The sequence below is a fragment of the Rhinopithecus bieti genome, unplaced genomic scaffold (assembly GCF_001698545.2).
Source record: "Rhinopithecus bieti isolate Rb0 unplaced genomic scaffold, ASM169854v2 scaffold_62779, whole genome shotgun sequence".
Lineage (NCBI taxonomy): Eukaryota > Metazoa > Chordata > Mammalia > Primates > Cercopithecidae > Rhinopithecus > Rhinopithecus bieti.
This window is the reverse complement of record NW_016823701.1, coordinates 187,941-210,506: the sequence shown is the minus strand read 5'-3', so window position 1 is coordinate 210,506 and position 22,566 is coordinate 187,941. Positions and strand designations below refer to the sequence as shown.

The following is a 22,566-nucleotide window of genomic DNA, read 5'->3' as shown; positions in this document are numbered from 1 at the left end:
TTCTCCTGCCTCAGCCTCCCAAGTAGCTAGGACTACAGGCGCCCGCCACCTCGCCTGGCTAGCTTTTTGTATTTTTTTTTTAGTAGAGACGGGGTTTCACCGTGTTAGCCAGGATGGTCTCGATCTCCTGACCTCGTGATCCGCCCGTCTCGGCCTCCCAAAGTGCTGGAATTACAGGCTTGAGCCACCGCGCCCAGCCAGATATAAGTTGTACAGACTTTTTCCCACATGGAGACAAAGACTTGGACTCTGTTTAATATTTAAAGTTTAATCCTGTTGAGGCTGTGACAGATTTTAAGGTCCTAAAGTGCCACAGTTTGTGTTTATTAGACCAGGAAAAAAACTGCCCTCAATTTCTTATTAACATTGAGTTATGTTGTTAGAAGTCCAAATGTTTATAATTTAGAGATACTAACAAAACAAGATTTTGAGTATTTAGACTTTTAGATACTTTTAAAAAGAGCTATTTATCACAAATAACCCTTAGCATGAAAATATAAGAGCTAGTCACGGACTGTGGAAACAATTTCCGACGTTTCTGACCATATCCGGTTTTTAGTCTCCTCGCCTTGTGTCCCTTAGTCAGGTTTCCTGTAACCTCAGAGCAAAAGCAAGAGCAGAAGTAGTGTACTAACAAGTTCACATTTTTATTTGGGGTTTTATTTCATGCTTTAATTCTGAAATTTATTCTTTCTATCAGATTCACGTGGTTTAAATTTTCTGGCACAATCTCTGCAGCATACATGGCGCAGGGGTATTGTCGGTGACCTCAGGCCAACAGCCCCAGCACCGGGTGAGTTCTGCTAATGTGGTTTATTTCATAGGCAGCATGAAAAAAGTATTCTTAGCTTTTTAAAGATTAGAAAGGTTGTCTAGAAGGGTCATGGTAATTCTCTCTCTCTCTTCTTAATGTAACCAATCTGTGATGTAGATGCTGAAAGAGATCACGTGTCCTCCATTTTATACTTAGAAATTTTACTGTCATGTAAAGAACATAACAGGCACCTGTTCATGTGCAGGACTGATTTTTTCCAGCCTAGCCATTGACCAGTAATTACTATCTGTCCTCAGAGTGTACATATGCATTTATGATTGGTTTTTCACTTAGGCAACAGGATGCATAAAAATAGGGAAGACATGCTTATGAGAGCAGAAATACATAGTTTTTAATTCCAGTCTTCAAGATATTTTATGAATTGGAATTGCTGGGTGAGGGTGAAATATGTCAGCCCCGTTGATGCCTGGCTCACCCTCTGTGGTGGTTCCTCCACCATTTCACTCTTATGCTGGATGTGTGTCCAGGAAGGCCTCACTTCATGTCTTGGATAGGTTCTTGGAAACTGACTTCAGTGAAACAAAGTGAAACGAAACAGCCTTGAGCAAAGCAACTTAATTCAAGGGCCTGCTATACTTTGTTTCCCTTAAATCCATGGTTTCCAAGAACCTATTGATGAGTCAAGTGAGGACTTACTGATGCCTGTGGGTGTAATATTTCATGTGCATCCGTAGTAAACCACAACTACATTAAAGCTTTAGCCCACTAAAATATTCCCTGTACTTCAAATTATTTTCAATTACTTTGTTAATGTTGCTCATCATAGAGAAGGAAGGATGCAAAGGATTTTTCTCAGCCACTTTGCCAACCAGAGAGTCCTTCACGGCTGGCAGTGCCCACCCTGTCCCCGACCTGGGCCTCGCTCAGCCCTGGGCCTGGCCACTGGAGGCTCCCTACCCACTCGGCCCACCTGTGCTATAGATTGTATCTGCATTTGGCGGTTCCCAAGCTCTTGTCCTGCGTCCAAGAAGAATAAGGTTACGCTGACAGTTAGAAGGGTGAGGATGGGCAGAGGAGAATTTTATGGAGCGATGGAACAGCTCTCAGTATAACCTCATTCTTCTTGGACGGGTGGTTTCTCTCTCAGTGTGGCCGGGCTGGCACTTTTTATGGACTCAGAATGGAGAGTGCGTGCTGATTGGTTAGTGAGTATGCAAAAAAGGTTAAACCAAACACACCACTCAAAGGTGGGTATGACAGTGTAGAAAACCAACTAGGAAAGGGTAGGTGTATATGAAATAAGTGGGAGGTAGAGATCAATCAGAGGAAAAAATGCCAAACAGGAAGACAGTTTCTCAATCCAGTGTGTGTATTACCCGAGACTTGTAGCTAAGCTTTAAACTGGTTTCTGCTTGAAAATTGGGTTTCACCAGGGACCCACCCCTGTCTCCCTAGGCATTTGACTGCCTTTTACTGCTATCAATAGCCCAAATTATAAAAACCTGTCATCTCACTGCCTACTTTTTAAAATTGTAGAGTCGGGACCAGGTGCAGTGGCTCACACCTGTAATCCCAGCACTTTGGGAGGTCAAGCCTGGCAGATCACTTGAGGCTGGCATATCAAGAGCAACCTGGCCAATATGGTGAAACCCCGTCTCTACTAAAAATACAAACATTAGCCAGGTGTGGTTGGGCATGCCTGTAGTCCCAGCTACTCCGGAGACTGAGGCAGGAGAATGGCTTGAACTGGGAGGTGGAGGTTGCAGTGAGTCAAGATTGTGTCATTGCACTCCAGCCTGGGTGACAGAGTGAGACTCTGTCTCAGAAAACAAATAAAATAAAATAAAATAAAATAAAATAAAATAAAATAAAATAAAATAAAAGGCTGGGCACGGTGGCTCATGCCTATAACCCTAGCACTTTGGGAGACCGACACAGGTGGATCACCTGAGGTTAGCAGTTTGAGACCAGCCTGGCCAACATGGTGAAACCCCGTCTCTGCTAAAAATACAAAAATTAGCCAGGCATGATGGCATGTGCCTGTAGTCCCAGCTACTCAAGAACTTATTTGCTACATGATGAAATGAGAAACTAGGATGTAAAAAGGAGGAGTGAACCCCGTAGACTCTTTTGCATTGAAGGTAAGGGTGGCAACACAGTGTGGAGAGAACAAGCTTGGGGCTAGCAGCCAGGAGATATGTGTTCTAATCCTGGGTCTACCACTGGCTTGGTGGGAGCCTTGACCTTCCAAGAGCCTGCAACTGCCCATCTGTACATGGAGTGGGAGGTAGGGGCAGACTAGAAGGCTCCTGGAGTTCTAGCATGTCTCCTTCTGGGATTTTTTTTTTTTTTTTTTTTTTTGAGACAGGGTCTTGGTCTGTTGCCCAGGCTTGATTGCTGTAATGTGATCACAGCTCACTGCAGCCTCAACCTCCTGGCCTCAGAGGAGGCTGCGGCAGGAGAATCACTTGAACGCAGGAGGTAGAGGTTGCAGTGAACCAAGATTGTGCCACTGCACTCCAGCCTGGGTGACAGAGTGAGACTCTGACTCAAAAATAAATAAAATAAAATAAAATTAAAATAAAATAAATAAAATGCCTTTCTTTCCAAAGTTTTCCAGAGGGTATTTGTAAAATTTTTATTTCACAGAAATGGGGTCCTACTATACATACCTCTTTGTAGTGTATTTTACTTAGTATATGCCTGAACCCCTTTCTAGGTCAGATATATCCGGTATAATGTGTTTAAGGACATAGACTCTGATGTGAGACTGTCAGGGTGTCAGGCCGCTTCCTTCTCTGGGACATGGGGAGGTGTCGTTCCCAGCCCCCTGGGAGTTGCTGAACTGGGCCATCGTGCAGTGTGCTTGGCTCAGCGCCTCACCTGTGGCAGCCTCAGCACATGTGGCCTCTGCCCCAGATTCTCATATGCCTCTTGTAGGGGGTCCTCAGGTGAGAATTACAGCAAAAGGTGGAACCTGCTGTTGATGGGAGTGTATTCTTTCGTTTATGTTCTTTTTCCATTGGAGGAATAAAATACCAGGCACTACATCATTGTGTTTAATTATCGCATGGCTTTCCATTGCGTGATATGTCAAAATTACTTTCAGGAGTCCCAGCTTGCTGGGCAGTAATTGTTTCCTGCTTATTACAGTCAGTACTAGAATGAACTATGCTTATCTTTGAAAAGGAAAAGGTTATGGTGAACAAAAACAAAAAAAAGATAATGTGAGGTGTGACTGAATTGGCGTGTAAAAAACAGAATTATTAGATGTTACTTTTCTAAGTATAGATTTCCCTTTCCTATAATTATTGTGAGAAGGTACTTCAGTTATATTTCAGTTAGTTTTTGGTGTTTCTCTTTGAAGTTGCCTAATATTTTTAAGAATCAAAGTATAATACTTTGCTAATACTTGATTTGCTAATACTTGATTAAACAATCACATATTACAGAAGAGCTACAGTGAAAAATAATTTTTTTTATTTGCAACCTCTTCTTACCCCAGAATGTCCCCTAGAGATAAACTCACTTTTTAAAGTTGTTTCTTTTGGTAGTTATCTCCAGATTTTAAAATAATTATGTATATTTTACTGTTACTAGGCTTCTTAACTTTAGACATTATCTTGATTTCTAGGGCAGATTCGCTCTCATGCCCCTGACCCATATTCATTCATTCATCAAATATTTATGAAGCCCTCAGTGTCAGGTGCTTTTCTAGGGATTCTTAGGAGGGAAACAAAGTCTCTGCTTCCATAGAGTTTACATCCTTCTTCTCAGTACATTTTTTATTTTACAGTAATTACAAACTTACAGAAAAGTTGGAGAGTATTACAAATTACTTTTTCCCCAAACCATTTAAGTTGCTAACCTGATTCCCCAATACTTAAGTTTTTCCTAGAAAGAAGGACATTCTCAAAATATCCACAATACAATGATCAGAGTGTGAAGACTAACATTGAATATTGTGATCATGTAACTCCCAGGCACCATTCAGATTTTGCTGATTATCCTAATACTCCCTTTATAGCAAAGAGACATCATTTAGCATCACTTGTTTCATTTAGAGAACACGTTTCTTTAGTCTTTCCTCTGGGACATTTCCTGAGTCTCCTTGATTTTCATGACCTTGCACTTTGGAAGATTACAGACATGTTATTTTGCAGAATGTGTTCTGGATTTTGGTCATTCTAATAGGGGTGCAGTGGAATATCATTATTTCAATGGGCGTTTGTCTAATGACATATGATGTGAGCATCTTTTCATATGTTTATTTGCTGTTGGTATATCTTCTCAGAAGAGATGTCTCTTCAGGATTTCCTTATTTATTTATTAATTTAGAGATGAAGTCGTGTGCTGTCAACCAGGCTGGAGTGCAGTGGTGTGATCTCAGCTCATGGCAACCTCTGCCTCCCAGGTTCAAGCCTCCTGCCTCAGCCCCCTGAGTAGCTAGGATTAAGGCATCCGCCACCATGCCTGGCTAGTTTTTATATTTTCAGTAGAGACGGGGTTTTACCGTGTTGGCCAGGCTGGTCTCGAACGAGCTCAAGTGATCCACCCACCTCAAATGATCCGCCTGCCTCGGCCTCCCAAAGCGCTGGGATTACAGGCATGAGCCACCCACCGCGCCCTGCAAAAATTTTGAAGGTCTGTTATTTAGGTGCATGAAGGCTTAGAATTTTTATGTCCCCATGATGAATTGCTTCCTCAGTCATTGTTAAATGGCTCTCTTTATCCCAGATAGTATTCTTTGCTCTGAACTTTACCTTAATATTAATATAGCTGCTCTAGATCCATTTTGATTAATATTAACATATATCTTTTCATGTCCTTTTAGTTTTAATCTATTGGTGCCTTTATATTTAAGGGGGAGTTCTTGTAGGGAGCATATAGTTGTATCTGATCTGTCAATCTCTGTCTTTTAATTGGAGTATTTAAGTCATTTCTATTTAATGCAATTTATTTAAAATTTTTTGTCATTTAAAATTATTGTGGGCACATGGTAAGGATATATATTTATGGGGTACATGAAATATTTTGATACAGGTATACAATGTGAAATAAGCACATCATGGAGAATGGGGTATTCATTCTCTGAAACTTTATCCTTTGCATTACAAACAATCCAGGTATATCTTTAAGTTAAGACTTACAATAACCCTGTTGTGTTATCAAATAGTAGGTCTTATGCTTTCTAATTTGATGTATGATGTTGGCTCTTAATCTAGCATCTTGCTATTAGTTTTCTGTTAGTCTCATCTGGTTTTTGTTCCCTTTACCCTATTTTTTTGCTTTCTTTTGGATTAAGTGCCTTTTATGTTCCATTTTAACTCCTTTGTTAGCTTATTAGCTATAACTTTTTTTTTTGAGATGGAGTCTCACTCTGTTGTCCAGGCTGGAGTGCAGTGGTATAATATTGGTTCACTGGGTTCTGGTGATTCTCCTGCCTTAGCCTCCTGAGTAGCTGGGACTACAAGCATGTGCCACCATGCCTGGCTAGTTTTTATATTTTTAGTAGAGATAGGGTTTCACTACGTTGACCAGGCTGGTCTCGAACTCCTGACCTTAAGTGATCCGCTGGCCTCAGCCTCCGAAAGTGCTGGGATTACAGGAAGAAGCCACAATGCCTGGTCAGCGATAGTTTTTTGTTTTGTATGTTTAGTGGTTGCTTTAGGGTTTAGAGTAAACGTCTTTACTTCTCATAGTCTACCTTCAAGCAGTATTAGGCACTTCATGGATAGCATGAGGAACTTAGCAGTAGCCTCCTTCCATTTCCTCCCTCCTGGCCATTGTGCATTTGTCATGCATTTTTATTTATTTATTTATTTATTTATTTATTTATTTATTTATTTTTGAGACAGAGTTTTGCTCTCGTCATCCAGGCTGTAGTGCAGTGGCGCCATCTCAGCTCACTGCAGCCTCCACCTCCTGCGTTCAAGCGATTCTCTTGCCCCAGCCTCCTGAGTAGCTGGGACTACAGATGTGCACCACTACGCCCGGCTAATTTTTGTATTTTTAGTAGAGATGGAGTTTCACCACGTTGATCAGGCTGGTCTGGAACTCCTGACTTCAGATAATACACCTGCCTCGGCCTCCCAAAGTGCTGGGATTACAGGCATGAGCCACTGCACCCAGCCTGTTGTCATGCATTTTAATTCTGCATTTATTAGAAACCCCACAGTACCTCATCATTTTTTATTAAGTAGTCAATTCTTTCTCTCTCTTTTTGAAAGAAGAAAGAAGTTGAATTCTCTAACATGTCATAAGCGTGCAGGCAGGTTATCAGAGTCTGCTCTTTCTGTCTTGTTGGCCTTGCCATCCTGAAGGTTTTGCCGCTATCCTCCTGTTCCAAAATGAGTTATCATTGTGTCTCCCTTCCAGCTAGCTGGGGGGCAGGGGGAAGAGGTGAAGGGCACAACTCAGAGGTTGCACATGGTGCTTCCTCTCTCATTTCTTTGGCCAGAATGTTCTTGGGCAGCCATGCTTAGTGGGGGATGAAGCTCTGGGAGAGGTTGTCCTTCTTTTGGATTGCCAGGCTCCCAGTAAAATCAGGGGTTCTGTTACCTTAGAATTAGAAAACTGCAGGCATGGGCCATATCTGGCCTGCCACCTATTTTGTACAACCTGTAAGCTAAAATGATTTTCCATTTTTAAATAGTTGACAAAATCAAAAGAGAAAGAATATTTTGTGATGCATTAAAATTATATGAAATTGTAATCTCAGTAGTTACAAATAAAGTTTACTGAACATAGCTGGACTCATTTGCTTACGTATTTTATACAGCTGCTTTTGCGCTGTTGCAGCTGACTTGAGTGGTCATGCCCCAGGCCACCTGTCCTACAAAGCCTGCAGTATTTACCAGCTGGCGCTTTGCAGAAGGAGTTTGCTGACCCTGATCTGGAGCAAGGACTGAATGATATTCCAGGATAACTAACAGACCCTGCCACACTCCCCAGCACAGAGACCACAGATTTTGTGTGTCCCTTTAAATTCTATTTTAAAGAGATTTTTAAGATAAGAAGATATGTTTTATATTTACCTTCATATTTATCATTTTGGTGGTCTTTGTTCTTTTTTTTTTTTTTTTTTTTTCAGAGACAGGATGTTGTACTGTTGCCCAAGCTGGAGTGCAGTGGTGTGATCATGGCTCACTGCAGCCTCAAACACCTCAGCCTCCCGAGTTGTAGGGACTAGGCACACACCACCATGCCTGGCTAATTTTCAAAATTTATTTAGAGACAGGTTTTCATCATGTTGGTCAAGCTGGTCTCAAACTCCTGACCTCAGGTAATCTGCCCGCCTCGGCCTTCCAAAGTGCTGGGATTGTAGGCGTGAGCCACTGCGCATTGAGGCCTTTCTTTGGCTTACTTTGCTTGGATGGAGCACATCCATACCCTAAGGGCAGGGTATGTGGGTGCTGTTTCTCAGCTCTTGAGACCTGTTACTCTCATTGCAATGGCAGGGGTGGCCTTCTGGATTGCAGATCACTTTCCTCATTACTTATGACACTGCACATGTTTTCATGTTCCTGTTGGCAATTTGTCTGTTCTTTGTGAAATTCCTGTTTACATGTTTTAAAACTTAGGTTTTCTTATAATAAACTTTGAGAGTTTTTATTCTTTATTTTATTTTTTATTGAGACAGAGTCTCCCTATGCTGGCCAGGCTGGTCTCAAACTCCTGGCCTCAAGCAGTCCTCCTGCCTCGGCCTCCCGAAGTGCTGGGATTATAGGTGCAAGCTACTGTGCCTGGCTGAGTTTTTAAAATATATTCTGGAGATGTCATTTGTATTATAAATAAATTTCCTTCTAGTCTGTGGCTTTTCGTTTTCTTAATGGTATTTTCAGAGGAGAAGTTTTGATTTTGATGAAGTCTAGCTAATCACTTATTTTTGTTTTAGGATTTTATGTCCTATTTAAGAAAACTTTGCTTTCTCTATGTTTTCTACTTTTGGCTTTTACATTTAATTCTAGGATCTATTTCAAGTTAGCGATGTGAGGTAAGGGTCAGGATTTGGTTTTGTTTTTTCCATGTGGGCATCCAGTTTTTCCAGTATGTATTATTTTGTATTTGTGGAGCTACATCTTCAAGGTAGATTCCTGGAAGAGGGGTCTCTGGTCAAAGAATGGTTTTATCCCTGTTGCCAGATGCTGTGGGTACTGTATCATCTGGGAGTCTCATGGGAATCTAGGAGACTGCCTGTTTGCCCACGCCTCACCAGCAGAGAGTTTCAAGTTTTTGGATCTTTTTCAGTTTGCAGTGAGAAATAGTATCTTAGATGAGTTTCCATTTGCATTTCCCTTATTATGAGAGCCACTTATGATTCTTTGACAAGTGATTTTTTTTTTTTTTCAGACAGAGTTTTGCTCTCTTTGCCCAGGCTAGAGTGCTGTAGCCTGATCTCGACTCACAGCAACCTCTACCTCCCAGATTCAAGTGATTCTTCTGCCTCAGCCTCCCGAGTAGCTGGGATTACAGGCATGTGCCACCATGCCTGGTTAATTTTGTATTTTTATTAGAGACCGGGTTTCTGCATGTTGCTGGTCAGGCTGGTCTCGAACTCCCGACCTCCGGTGATCCACCTGCCTCAGCCTCCCTCCCAAAGTGCTCGGATTACAGGCGTGAGCCACTGTGCCCAGCCTTATTGTGATTTAATGTATATTTGGACGTCTTTTCATTGTCTCATTTTGTGGGTTTTTTTTTTTTTTTTTTTTTTTTTTTTTTAAGACAGAGTCTCACTCTGTCACCCAGGCTGGAATGCAGTGGCTCACTGCGGGCAGTGAGATCATGGCTGACTGCAGCGTCTGCCTCCCAGCTTCAAGCAATTCTCCCACCTCAGTCTCCCAAGTAGCTGGGATTAAAGGCACGCATACCTTGCCTAGCTAATTTTTGTATTTTTAGTAGGAACAGGGTTTCACCATGTTGGCCAGGCTAGTCTTGAACTCCTGACCTCAAGTGATCCACCTGCCTTGGGCTCCCAAAGTGTAGGAATTACAAGCATGAGCCACCACACCTGGCCTCATTTTGTGTTTTCTGTTGACCATAATTTTTCTTTCTATTTTGTTATTTTCTGCCTCCTCTTGAATTGACCATTTTCCCCCCCTCTTCCTTTTTACTCTTATAGATATTGCATTTCATTTCTCTTAGTCTTAAATTTTATATGTACTTATACTTTCTAATGAAGTTTCAAGGTAATCATTGTCTGTCCTCACATCAATAACGTCACCTTTTCTAAACTCCTCTTTTTTTTTTTTTGAGACGGAGTCTTGCTCTGCCGCCCAGGCTGGAGTGCAGTGGCCGGATCTCAGCTCACTGCAAGCTCCACCTCCCGGGTTCACGCCATTCTCCTGTCTCAGCCTCCCGAGTAGCTGGGACTACAGGCGCCCGCCTCGTCGCCCGGCTAGTTTTTTGTATTTTTTAGTAGAGACGGGGTTTCACCGTATTAGCCAGGATGGTCTCGATCTCCTGACCTCATGATCCGCCCGTCTCGGCCTCCCAAAGTGCTGGGATTACAGGCTTGAGCCACCGCACCCGGCCTAAACTCCTCTTTTCGTTTCTGTTCTAATTTCTAGAATTTTAATTTAACTTATTCTTTTGTAAATACATTTTACGCTCAGTTTTTCTTTAAGTTCTTTGGAGTGGAATTGCTTGGGTTCGAATCCCAGATCTGTTATTTACTAGCTGAATAAACATGGGCACATTATTTCACCTTTCTGTGCTTGCTTTTCCTAATCTGAAAAGGGGGAAATAATTGTGCCCATCGAGAAATCACATGGAATTCAATAAAGTACATGGTACCTATCACATAGAATTGAATCAATTCATATAAAGCATTTAGAATAGTTCTTGATATAAATACTAAGTAGATGTTGATTATATAATTAATATTATTGTACTACTGGTTTATTTTTCTCCTTCCCCAAGTATATACTTTGTAGTTCTTTTAGTAGGGGAGTGTCTTTGTTCACGTTGCTGTAGAGGAATACCTGAGACTGAATAATTTAGCAAGAAAAGAGGTTTATTTGGCTCACAGTTGTGCAAGCTGTATAAGAAACATAGAGCTGCCATCTGAGTATGGTTAGGCCTCAGGAAGCTTCCAAACATGGCAGAAGGGGAACAGGAGCTGCATGTCACTTGCAAGAGAGGAAGAGAGAAAGGGGAAGGAGTGCTAGGCTATTTATTTATTTATTTATTTATTTATTTATTTATTTATTTATATTTTTTGAGATGGAGTCTGACTCTGTCACCCAGGCTGGAGTGCAGTGGTGCAATCTCAGTTCACTGCAGCCTCTGCTTCCCAGGTTCAAGTGATTCTCCTGCCTCAGTCTCCCAAGTAGCTGGGACTACAGGTGTGCATCACCATGCCTGGATAACTTCCATATTTTTAGCAGAGACAGGGTGTCACCATGTTCAGCAGGCTAGTCTTGAACTCCTGAGCTCAAGTGATCACCTACCTCGACCTCCCAAAGTGCTGGGATTACAGGCATGCCACTGCACTTGACCTCTTTGGTTTCATAAATACTATTACTTCTTTTATTTCTTGGATATTTTAATTAAGTTTATTTGAAAAGTCCTTTTCAGACAGATGTTTTATCTTCATATCGTCAGATGTGAATATTTCTCTCCCAATCTCCTTTTTTAAAAAAAAAAAAAAAAAAACTCTTTATGATAGCATTGAACTACTTTGTGGACTTAGTGATTTTTGTTTGAGAGCTTGTCTTGTATGAACGTTTCTCTCGGCGAATTTTAACTACCGCCTCCATTCCTGGTTCCAGAGTTTATCTTTTTGGCTAAAAGATTGTACCCTGATAATGTAATTCCAAACCAGAAGACCACGTGACATGCAGACTTGGGTTCCAAATTACTTTAAAGAAGGGTTAGGGCAGTTTATAATATCATTTCACATTTCTAGTGCTGCTGCTTATTTCAATGACTTATTTAATAGGTGAAAGGTGTCTCTTGTCAATTTCAATTTGTGTTTATTTTATTAATAGTAGGACACTTTTCTAGAATGCCTCTGTATTTCCCTAATACATGATTGCTGGGTAAAACAACAGCCATTTTATAATACTCATGGGTTCTGTGGTCAGGAATTCAGAACGGGCATGGCAGGAGGGTTTGCCTTTGTTCCACACTGTCCAGGGCCTCAGACAGGGAGACGTGAGGGCTGGCGGTAACTAAGCAGGGGCAGTGATCTGAGAACTCAGGCACGTTCTGGCAGTTGATGCTGGCTTTTGGCTGGGACCTCAGCTGGGGCTGTCATCCGAAATATGCTGGCAGCCTTTCCATGTGGCTGCTTTCCCACAGCATCATGGCTGGGCTTCAACTGTGAGCGTCCAAGACGGCAGATCCCAAGTATGCAGCCTTTTGGTAACATCGCTTTAGAAGTCACACAGCACCACTTCCATGTTGGTTATGAGCTCACCCAGGTTCACGGGAAAGGAACACAGAGCCCACCTCTTGGCAGGAGGCAGAGTCACGTTGTAAGAAGAGCCTGTGTGTTGGGAGATGTTGCCATGGTCTTCTGAGGGAAATGTCATCTGACAAGTTGGGAAAATACTGTTGTGTTCCATTATTAGTCAGCTGGTATGGGAATTTTTAGAACATTTTAATTGTTTTTACATGAAGGTTGAGACAAAATTTTAAAATTTAATCCCCTCAAGTAAGGTTTACTACAAATTCATATTCCATAAAAATTTCACATATTAAGATTTTATAATGATATTTGCTTTTATTATATTCCTTTTATCCTGTTTTCTATTAATATCACTTTTGGTGTAGCTTTCTTATTACCATTTTATTTTGCAGACAAAGCTGTAAAATGTAATATGGATTCATTCAGAGATTCACCTAAAACAAATCTGAAAAGAAACACCATTGCATCTCTTTAAAAGATACAAATAAGGTTGTATTTTAAAATGTTCTTTCAATACAGAGTTCATATAGCGTTAGTTTTCAAATTTTCTCTTTCAAAATCTATCTGAAACCAAAAATATGTTTTCTATTAAAAAATCGTTGGCCATAATAGTTTCCTATAGTTTGCTTATTTTGAAAGGAGAAAGTAGCTCCAGCTTCTTCATGTCAAGCTCTTGTTCTCGGCCTAGTTTCCTTTCTACAAAATTGGATATTCATCCTCCTTTTAACGAAGGTATGAAAATCTGGGATTCCAGGGCACCGTCATAGTGAAGTGCAAGTCTAATCTGCTCTCCGTCCCCTTGACAAGATAGGTGAAAGTAATTGCAGGACATTTTAAATACTGATGATCTGGAATGCCCTGCCATTTGGATGTTTAATGTAGTATAGCAATGGCATAATCACCCAACTTGCCAGTTTTTTGTCTCTCCATATCTGTGTGTGCATGAAAGCTGTCTGGGATGGTGGTTCATGAGAATAACTCCCATGGAATTTTGCTTCTAAAGGAATGTGTATTATGTTGCTGGCGTATACATTCTTTCTGAAAGAAGTTTTTCTTTTACAGTGTGTTGAATCTTCAGCGTACTGGCCAAAAAAAAGAGGCATAACCATATATGCTGATCCAGATGTACCAGAAGGAAGGTATGATTTGAAAATTCAAACTGGGTGTGGTGGCGCTTACCTGTACTCCCAGCTATTGAGGAGGCTGAGCTGTGGGGATTGCTTAAGCCCAGGAGGTCGAGGCTTCAGTGAGCTATGATTGTAGCACTCCAGCCTGGGTGACAGAGTGAGACTGTATCTCTAAAATAATAATAATAATAATTCAGTGTAATTGACAAGAGACTTAGGATGATACTGTCTTATACAGTGTTCTATAAAATGGATGATGGGAAAATAGTTCATTTTCAAAGAGTGGCCCAGGAAATTTTGGTTAAACATTTAATTTAAAGGAAAAATGTGACACCTGGTTGACAGCAAAGTTGACTGAAAACTGGTAGTGGCCCTAGAGTCTGTCTCCTCTTTGCCTTGTTGGACAGAGTTGTCTCGGTAAGGCAGGTCTGAAGATTGGCACCGAGTGGTCCTGATGGGAGGGATGGCCTCACGTGACCAGATGGCAGCACAGGGTGGGTGGTTACCCGGGGCGGAAAGAGAAGGATGGTTTCATGAGTATCAGAGGCTGGGTCTGTACTTTGTCCTCTTCAAGATACATGTCAGTGACATTAATGAAATTGCAGAAAGGATGTAATATTGTACCACCTCATGAATGGTCTAAGAACTCAGTAGACTTTCACACTTCCCCTCATGGACTTTATGCTGTGGTTGTCATATGTTGTACTTTTACATGTATCATAAATGCTAGACTCTATCTCACTTTTATTTAAATAGTCAATTATATTCTAGAGAGAGTTAACTAACAAAAATATCTTCTCTCTTTACCTACGTGGTTGCATTGGTGTTTTTTACTTTGATGTAGATCCCTATTTCCATCTGGTATTATTTTCCTTCTACCTAAAGGGCTTCCTTTAATATTTCTTGCATTGCAGGTCTGCTGTTGATGAACTCTTTCAGCTTTTTTTTTTTAAAGTATTCATTTTAGGTTCATTTTGAAAAGGATACCTTTGCTAGGTGTAGAATTCTAGGTCGACAGCACTTTATGTAAAGATGTTGCCCCACTGTCTTCTCTCTTGCATTGTTCCCAGCACCGCCTCTGCTGTCACCGGTGCCTTTGTTCCTCTGCCGTTTCCTCTGACTGCTTTTCAGATTTTCTCTTGATTACTGGTTTTAGCAATTTACTTATGATATACTGGCCAGGCATGGTGGCTCACGCCTGTATTCCTAGCACTTTAGGAGGCCAAGGTGGGCAGATCACCTGAGGTCAGGAGTTCAAGACCAGCCTGGCCAACACAACAACACACATGTGGCCAACACAACAACACAACACAACAACACAGCCCCGTGTCTACTAAAAATACAAACAAGTTAGCTGGGGTTGGTAGTAGGTGCCTGTAATCCCAGCTACTCAGGTGCCTGTAATCCCAGCTACTCAGGAGGCATGATGATTGCTTGAACCCAGGAGGTGGGGTTTGTAGTGAGCTGAAATCACACCACTGTACTCCAGCCTGGGTAACAGAGCAAGACTCGTCTCAAAAAAAAAAAAAATTGTGATATACCTTGCTGTCGTTGCTACCATATTTCTTATGCTTGGGGTTTGTTAATGTTCTTCTTTTGTATCTTTCTTACATCAGATAGTCATTATGTCTACAAATTACTTTTTCTGCACCGTTCTCTTCTTCCTCTCCTTTTAGAGACTGTGATGAAACAAATGTCAGATACTTTGATATTGTCCAAAAAGTCCCTGAGGCTCTGTTCATTTTTTCAGCCTTTCAATCTTGCTACTCTGCAGATTAATGATTCTACTGATCTGTCTGTACGTTCATTCTCTTCTGTCATCCACATTCTGCTATTGAGCCCATCCTATGAGTATTCTATTTATTATATCTATATTTTTTTGAGACAGGGTCTTGCTCTGTCACCCAGTCCCTCAAGTGCAGTGGAGCAATCATACTATAGCCTTAAACTCCTGGGCTTAAGCAATCCTCCTGCCCCAGCCTCCCGAGTAGCTGGGACTACAGGCATACACAACCACAGCTGGCTAACATTTTAATTTTTTATAGAGGTGGGTGTCTCGCTGTGCTGCTCTGGCTGGTCTCCAACTCCTGAGACCAAGTGATGCTCCCGCCTCGGCCTACCAAAATATTAGGATTACAGGTGTGAGCCACTGTACCTGGCCTATATTTCTTATTTCTAAAATGTTCCTTGTTTTTTTTTTCAAAAGTTTGTATTTCTTTGCTGAGAACTTGTGTGTTTCCACTCGGAAGTGCTGACCTTTTCTTCTTGCGGAGTGAGTGTCTGATGATTGCCACCTGGAGCCACCGTGGGTTGGCGCCTGCTGATTGTCGTTTCCCTTGGCAGTCGATCCGTTTTCCTGGGCCCGTGTGTGCTGAGTAACTTTGGACTTACTCTGGATATTTTGAGTGTTATGTTGCGAGACTCTGGTTTCTGTTCACATTCTCTAGAGAGCGTTGGTTGGTGTCGTTTGTCTTCACAGGAGGTCGGTACTTCCATGAGGTCCAGCCCTCATGTTCTGCCTTGTTATCTGTGGATGGTGGTGGCCATGTGATCTCAGGCTCTGGGCCCTTGATGCTGCTTGGGGACTGTTCTGCATCTGCATAGCTTGGGGCGAGTCAGGAGCTCGCGTTGGGTCATGAACCAGCTCTCTTTCTTTTCAGAATTTCCCTCACAGTTACCAATTTCTGGGGGCTCCTTCCTCGTGTTCCTCTAGCCAGATAGTTTCTCTTGGAGACATTGGTGTGCAGTAATGTGGGATTGGGATACCTTGAGAATAAAACAAATAAGGGAGAAAAAAGGTGGAAATTTTCCTCACACAGTCTTTGGACCACAGCTCCCATCTCCCAGTTCCTCTGGCTTCAGGTGCGGGTTTTCTCTCGGGGTCAAGGTCACCACACTGCTGTTGCTGTTGCTGAATGCAGCTCCAAGATCAGAGCTGGCCTTGGGGCCCGGCGAGGAAAGAAAAGAAAAACAATGGGGATTCCCCACACTTTCTGGTTTAAAGGGCGTCTCTTCCCGCTTCTCTGGCTTGAAAGAGGGGGTCTCTCCTGGAGGTTCTTGTGTCTGCATCTGCCACATAGTCATCCTGAGGTCAACACAGAGAGACACAGAGAAGAAAAACCAAGAAAGTCCTGGTGACTGTGTTTTTTAGGTGTTTCACTTCTCTCGCCTGCTGTTGGGGCCTCATCCAGAATCTCTAGTTGTGATCAGCAGGCGAGAGAGGCTGTGGCAGGCCTACTCCGTCCTGTCCAGCACCAGCACCAGAAGTGTCAGAAGTGACTTTTATACTTAAAGAACTAAGCTCCGGTTCTCACAGAAATGTGCTTATGTAGATAAACCAATTCCTAAGTGGTGCTTCTTAAATTTGTAATCCAGAAAATAAAGATATTTTCAGGATTGAGGTAAAGGAGTTCACAATTTTTCTTTTTTCTTTCTTCTTTTTTTTTTTTTTTAAGACGGAGTCTCACTCTGTCACCCAGGCTGGAGTGCAGTGGAGTGATCTTGGCTCACTGCAACCTCCGCCTTCTGGGTTCACGCCATTCTCCTGTCTCAGCCTCCCGAGTAGCTGGGATTACAGGCGCCCGCCACCACACCTGGCTAATTTTTTGTATTTTTAGTAGAGATGGGGTTTCGCCATGTTAGCCAGGATGGTCTCGATCTTCTGACCTCACAATCCTCCTGCCTCGGCCTCCCAAAGTGCTGGGATTATAGGCGTAAGCCACTGCGCCTGGCCAATTTTTCATTTTTTTAAGAGACAGGGTCTTGCTCTTGTTGCCCAGGCTGGAGTGCAGTGGCACAATCACAGTGCACTGCAGCGTCCAACTCTTAAGCTTAAGCAATCCTCCCACCTTGGCCTCCCGAGTTGCTGGTGCCATAGGCGCATACCACCATGCCCAGTGTTTTTTATATTTTTATTTTTGTGGAGATGGGGACTCACTGTGTTGCCCAGGCTGCTGTTCACAAATTTTAATGAATTTTCTTTTCATTTCTAGTGCTTTAAGTCAGAAGTCAAATGAGAAACCTCTTAGATTGACTGAGAAGAAAGAATATGATGAGAAGAATAGCTGTGTGAAGTAAGAATTTTTTCCTTGGCTTGAATTGTGTATTGAAATAATTATAATAAAATTATAAACAAGAGAAATCTACACATTTTATTACTGATTTCAAACCTGCATTCCCATCAAAAAATAAATGTACAGTGCATCTCCTGTAGGGTCTGAGGTTAGTTTTTTCTTTTCCATCCACTTGGGCACATTTTTCTGTTTAAAGCTTTGTTCCAGTGTAAGTAGTCATTTTCTACCTCGCCTTCTGGATTCTCTTGGTAAAGTGAACAGTGTCACAAATGGAATTAGATACAGTTGATCTTTTGGGTCTGTTGATATTCTGTGGGTTGGTCTTTGCTTTCTTCCCAGTTCTCTGAGGCAACACTGCCAGAGAAACTGAGCAGTTTGCCTTGATTTTATACTTGTGTAATCTACAAAATATTTACATACCAATTTTTGTTTTGAGACAAGGTCTTCCTCTGTTATTCAGGCTGGAGTGCCGTGGTGCAGTCACAGCTCACTGCAGCTTCGACCTCCTGGGCTCAAGTAATCCTCCATCCTCAGCCTCCCAAGTAGCTGCGACCACAGGCATGCACCACCATACCTGGCATATATATGTTTTTGGTAGGACAGGGTTCTCACTATGTTACCCAGGCTGGTCTCAAACTCCTGGTCTCAAATAATTCTCCCGCCTCTGCCTTTCAAAGTGCTGGGATTGCAGGCGTGACCGCAGCTCCCAGCCTCATGCCATTTTTATACTTTTTACCATATTGGCCTAATTTGACATTCCAAGTAACTGTAGCTGCCCTGGAGCTCCCAGAGGGACAGAGTGTGAGACAGGTCAGAGGTGAAAAGGTCCTGCTGTTTCCACTGGTTGGCCTGGGGGTGGGAGCCAGGGTGTGGACTCTGCTGCCATGTGGGCTCCCCAGCTTCCCAGAGGCCATGCCGATGGCCTGCCAGGGCTTCTTACCCTGGGAGTATACACCACCCAGTATTTCAAGGGTGAGGCTTTGAAAGCTTCCATGAGCCCACAGAGTTGAGGATGGCTGTTGATGCACCTGACTGACACCCCCCTCCCAGGGCAACCTCAGCCCTAATACCTAAAGGTTTTGCTGTCACCGTGGTTGTTTTCCTTGGAACAGAAGACCTTGCATTATCCATGCAGCTTATTTCTTTCTTTTATTATTTTAAATTATAACCAGGCAAATTAACCCTGGAATTTCTTTTTTTATTATTTATTTATTTTATTTTTTTAATTGGAGACGGAATCTTGCTCTGTCACCTAGGCGAGAGTGCAATGACGCAATCTTGGCTCACTGCAACCTCCACCTCCTGGGTTCAAGTGATTTTGTTGCCTCAGCCTCCTAAGTAGCTGGAATTACAGGCATCTGCCACCATGTCCAGCTAATTTTTTTTTATTTTTAGTAGAGATGGGGTTTTGCCATGTTGGCCAGGCTGGTCTCAAACTCATGACCTCAGGTGATCCGCCTGCCTTGGCCTCCCAAAGTGCTAGGATTACAGGCATGAACCACTGCGCCCAGATGACCCTGAAATATTCTGTTCCCTTTTATTTTCGTATTAAAAAGTTCTGTCTTGTCTCCTGTTCTGCTAAAATGCCCTTTACTTACAACCCACTGATTAAACAACATCAGTTATCCTGTCAGTCTCTGGTGGATTTCAGGGAACTTTGAGGTAGTTCAAGATTAAACAGCAAAGAAGGCTTTGAGTTTCTTAGGGACATGGGAATGACCTGGTGATCCTGGGACCCTCCCCCTTGACTGAGCAGAGGTCCTACATTGGCTGCACTGCGTCCAAAGCCTGGGGAACCCCGTGCTGTCATTTCTGGCTAGATAGCGAAGGTAGCCTGGAGGAAAGGGACCCTTTCCTTAAGGATGGCCAGTCAGGGACCCGCATTGCCGCATCCCCAAACCTCACTTGGTACTATGATAACGACTGTCATGATGTGGGCAGAGGGGCACAGGGACCTTGGCTCATCGCCAGAGGCCAGGTGTCCCACTAGCCTCCTCTGTGTGACACCTGTGGTTTTCTTTTCCTGTCTTTTTGTCTTGCTGATGGAATTGCTCAAGCCTGTAAGTACCAGCAAGCAGTTGTGTTTCTTTCTCCTTGGGCCTGTTCCTTCATATAACTCATTTGGAAACCCCCCAATTACAGTACATTCTGGAAGAGGTCACCCCAGATTCAGTCTGCCGCATTCCAGGATCACATACCACCATACCCTTGGGAATCCTGGATACTTGGGTAGCAGAGGGAGTGATGGGGCCCACACCCAGGTTTAAGGGCTCTCCTAGCGAAATTCTCTCTCTTAATCTTTGGGTGTCCAAGAGAAACTGCTGTGTTCTGCTAAGGGCTTCTCGGGGTGGCGAGGCAGCGTGGATTGGGCTGATACTGTGTTTCTAAGCTGGTGCCAGCTTCTGCCCAGCCCGTGGAAATACGCTGGGTGGTGGGTGAGTCTCAAATCTGTGTGGTGACTGTCGCAGAATTATTTTCAGGAGGATTTTGGACTTTGACAGTGCAGCCATATGTGCTGCGGGGAGTACTTTCATGACTGGTTAAGACGTCCTGGGCATAGGAGGGTGGAGTGGTGCCTGCTTGCCACTCACGTCATCTCTGATATTTAATGTACCCTGGAGCTCTCTCTGCAGTTCTTTGTCTTTCCATCTTCTGTGTCCCTCAAGCCTACTGTGATATTCATTCTTTATTCTTCTGTTGTCTTCCTTTAAACATTTTAACATCAGCCTACTTTGTACTGCCTACTGATTGAAGATGGAAAATTCTCCGAATAACCCTTTCCTTCCTTCCTTCCTTCCTTCCTTCCTTCCTTCCTTCCTTCCTTCCTTCCTTCCTTCCTTCCTTCCTTCCTTCCTTCTCTCTTTCTCTCTTTCTTTTTTTCTTTTCTTTCTTTCTTTTTTTTTTTTTTTTTTTTAACAAAGTCTTGCTCTGTAGCCCAGGCTGGAGTACAGTGGTACAATCTCAGCTCACTGCAACCTCCGCCTCTTGGATTCAAGCGATTCTCTTGCCTCAGCCTCCTGAGTGACTGGGTTTACAGGCGCACGCCACCATGCCCAGCTAACTTTTTTGTATTTTTAGTAGAGATGGGGTTTTGCCGTGATAGCCAGGCTGGTGTCGAACTCCTGACCTCAGGTGATCTGCCTGCCATTAGCTTCCCAAAGTGCTGGGATTACAGGTGTGAGCCACTGCGCCTGGCCCAAATATGCACATTCTTTGTGATACCATTTCAGTGTCAGAGTCTGAACAGCAGTGCATGTCGAAGCCTGGACTGAAATGCCCTTCATACAGGCTACTGAATCCAGGGTCGGACACTGTCCTGCCAGACCCAAGCCCTCTGCCAAAGAACACAGTGAGTGTTGAGGACGCGGCTCTCTTGTACAACCCTTCCTTCTCCCTCTTGAAATCACACCCACACTTCTGTTCTTCCCATGACCCCACTCTCCCTGCATCATGGTTCCGGTGAGATGAGTGTCTATTGTCCCTGGGCTGTGAGCAGGTGAGTGCTGTGGAGCTCTGCAGTCACAGAGCATGGCTGCTTCTCTCTTCTCACATAGCCTTTTGGTTTACCTGAAGTTAATAATTATCTGTTTTTTTCTTTCTTTGGGTTTTTTTTTTTAATGGGGTCTCACAGTGTTGCCTATGCTGGTCTCAAACTTCTGGCATCAAGCCAGACCTCCTGCTTCAACCTCCCGAGTAGCTGGGACTACTGTGTGCCACTATGCCTGGCTCACTTTCCTAAGTTTTTCATCTATCTTAAAGATTCATCTCCAGAATTCTTCTCTGTTGTCTAAACTCAGGTTCTCACTTGTGTCTCTTTGGAGATCTCTCCAGACACTTTCTGCCTGCTTTGGTCTGTGCCTGATGTGTCCCGCATTCATTGTCACCAACATCCTGAGATTCTCTGCATCTTTCTTGAATTGAATCTCCTCTTTTCCAGATCATCCATCTTATTCTTACTTGGTTTACTCCCTTGTTTTGGTGGAGAGCATCCTTTAGTAGCTCTCTAGGAAGGAAGACACAAAACATAAATTTTTTAGAAACTTTGCATAAATGCTTTTAGACTATCTTCACACCTGATCAATAGTTTGTCTATAAATTTTGAAGACATTTCTACTTCTAGTTTCTAGTGTGGAGACGTCCACTCTATTCTGATTTCTTATTCTTTATATATGACTCCTTTCCCTCTCTCTCTCTCTCTGGAAGCTTATAGGATCTTCCTTTGTTGCCAGTGTTTGGAAGTTTCCTGATGTTGTGCCTTGGCGTGGTTCTATTATTATGCTTGTCATTCAGTGGACCCTTCCAATGTGTAGCCTTGTGTCCCTTACCCCTGGGAAATTCTCTTGACTTTTTGGTTGTTCTCTTGTGCTCCATGTTCTCTGTCTTCTTTTAAGAACCTCTGTGACTCGTATATTGAACCTCCTGAATTGGTTGCGTAATTTTATAAAATATATTTTTCTTCTTCTTTCTTTTTTTTTTATTATTTAAGTTCTGGGTTACATGTGCAGAACGTGCAGTTTTGTTACATAGGTGTACATGTGCCATAGTGGTTTGCTGCACCCATCAACCCGTCACCTACATTAGGTATTTCTCCTAATGTTATACCTCCCCTAGCCCCCGACCTCCCACAGGTCCTGGTGTGTGATGTTCCCCTCCCTGTGTCCATATGTTCTCATTGTTCATCTCCCACTTATGAGTGATAATATGCAGTGTTTGGTTTTCTGATTTTGTGATAGTTTGCTGAGAATGATGGTTCCCAGCTTCATCCCTGTCCCTGCAAAGGACATGAACTCATCCTTTTTTATGGCTGCATAGTATTCCATGGTGTATATGTGCCACATTTTCTTAATCCAGTCTATCATTGATGGGGATTTGGGTTGGTTCCAAGTCTTTGCTATTGTGAATAGTGCACAATAAACGTACATGTGCGTGTGTCTTTATTGTAGAATGATTTATAATCCTTTGGGTATATGCCCAGTAATGAGATTGCTGGGTCAAATGATATTTCTGGTTCTAGATTCTTGAGGAATTGCCACCCTGTCTTCCATGATGGTTGAACTAATTTACATTTCTACCAACAGTGTAAAAGTGTTCCTATTTTTCCACAACCTCTCCAGCATCTTTTTTTTCCTGACTTTTTAATGATCGCCATTTTTTTTTTTTTTTTTTTTTTTTGAGATG

At 42.7% G+C, this 22,566-nt stretch overlaps 1 protein-coding gene across 1 annotated transcript in view; it reads left to right on the top strand.

Moving 5' to 3' along the window:
• TDRD12 (tudor domain containing 12) overlaps positions 1–22,566 on the top strand; it is a 102,011-nt gene that overhangs the window by 32,210 nt on the left and 47,235 nt on the right. Inside the window, 5 exon segments of the mRNA XM_017861714.1 lie at positions 701–793; positions 12,581–12,625; positions 12,628–12,677; positions 13,251–13,327; positions 17,308–17,388. Of these exon segments, the coding sequence (XP_017717203.1) occupies positions 701–793; positions 12,581–12,625; positions 12,628–12,677; positions 13,251–13,327; positions 17,308–17,388 (346 nt within the window).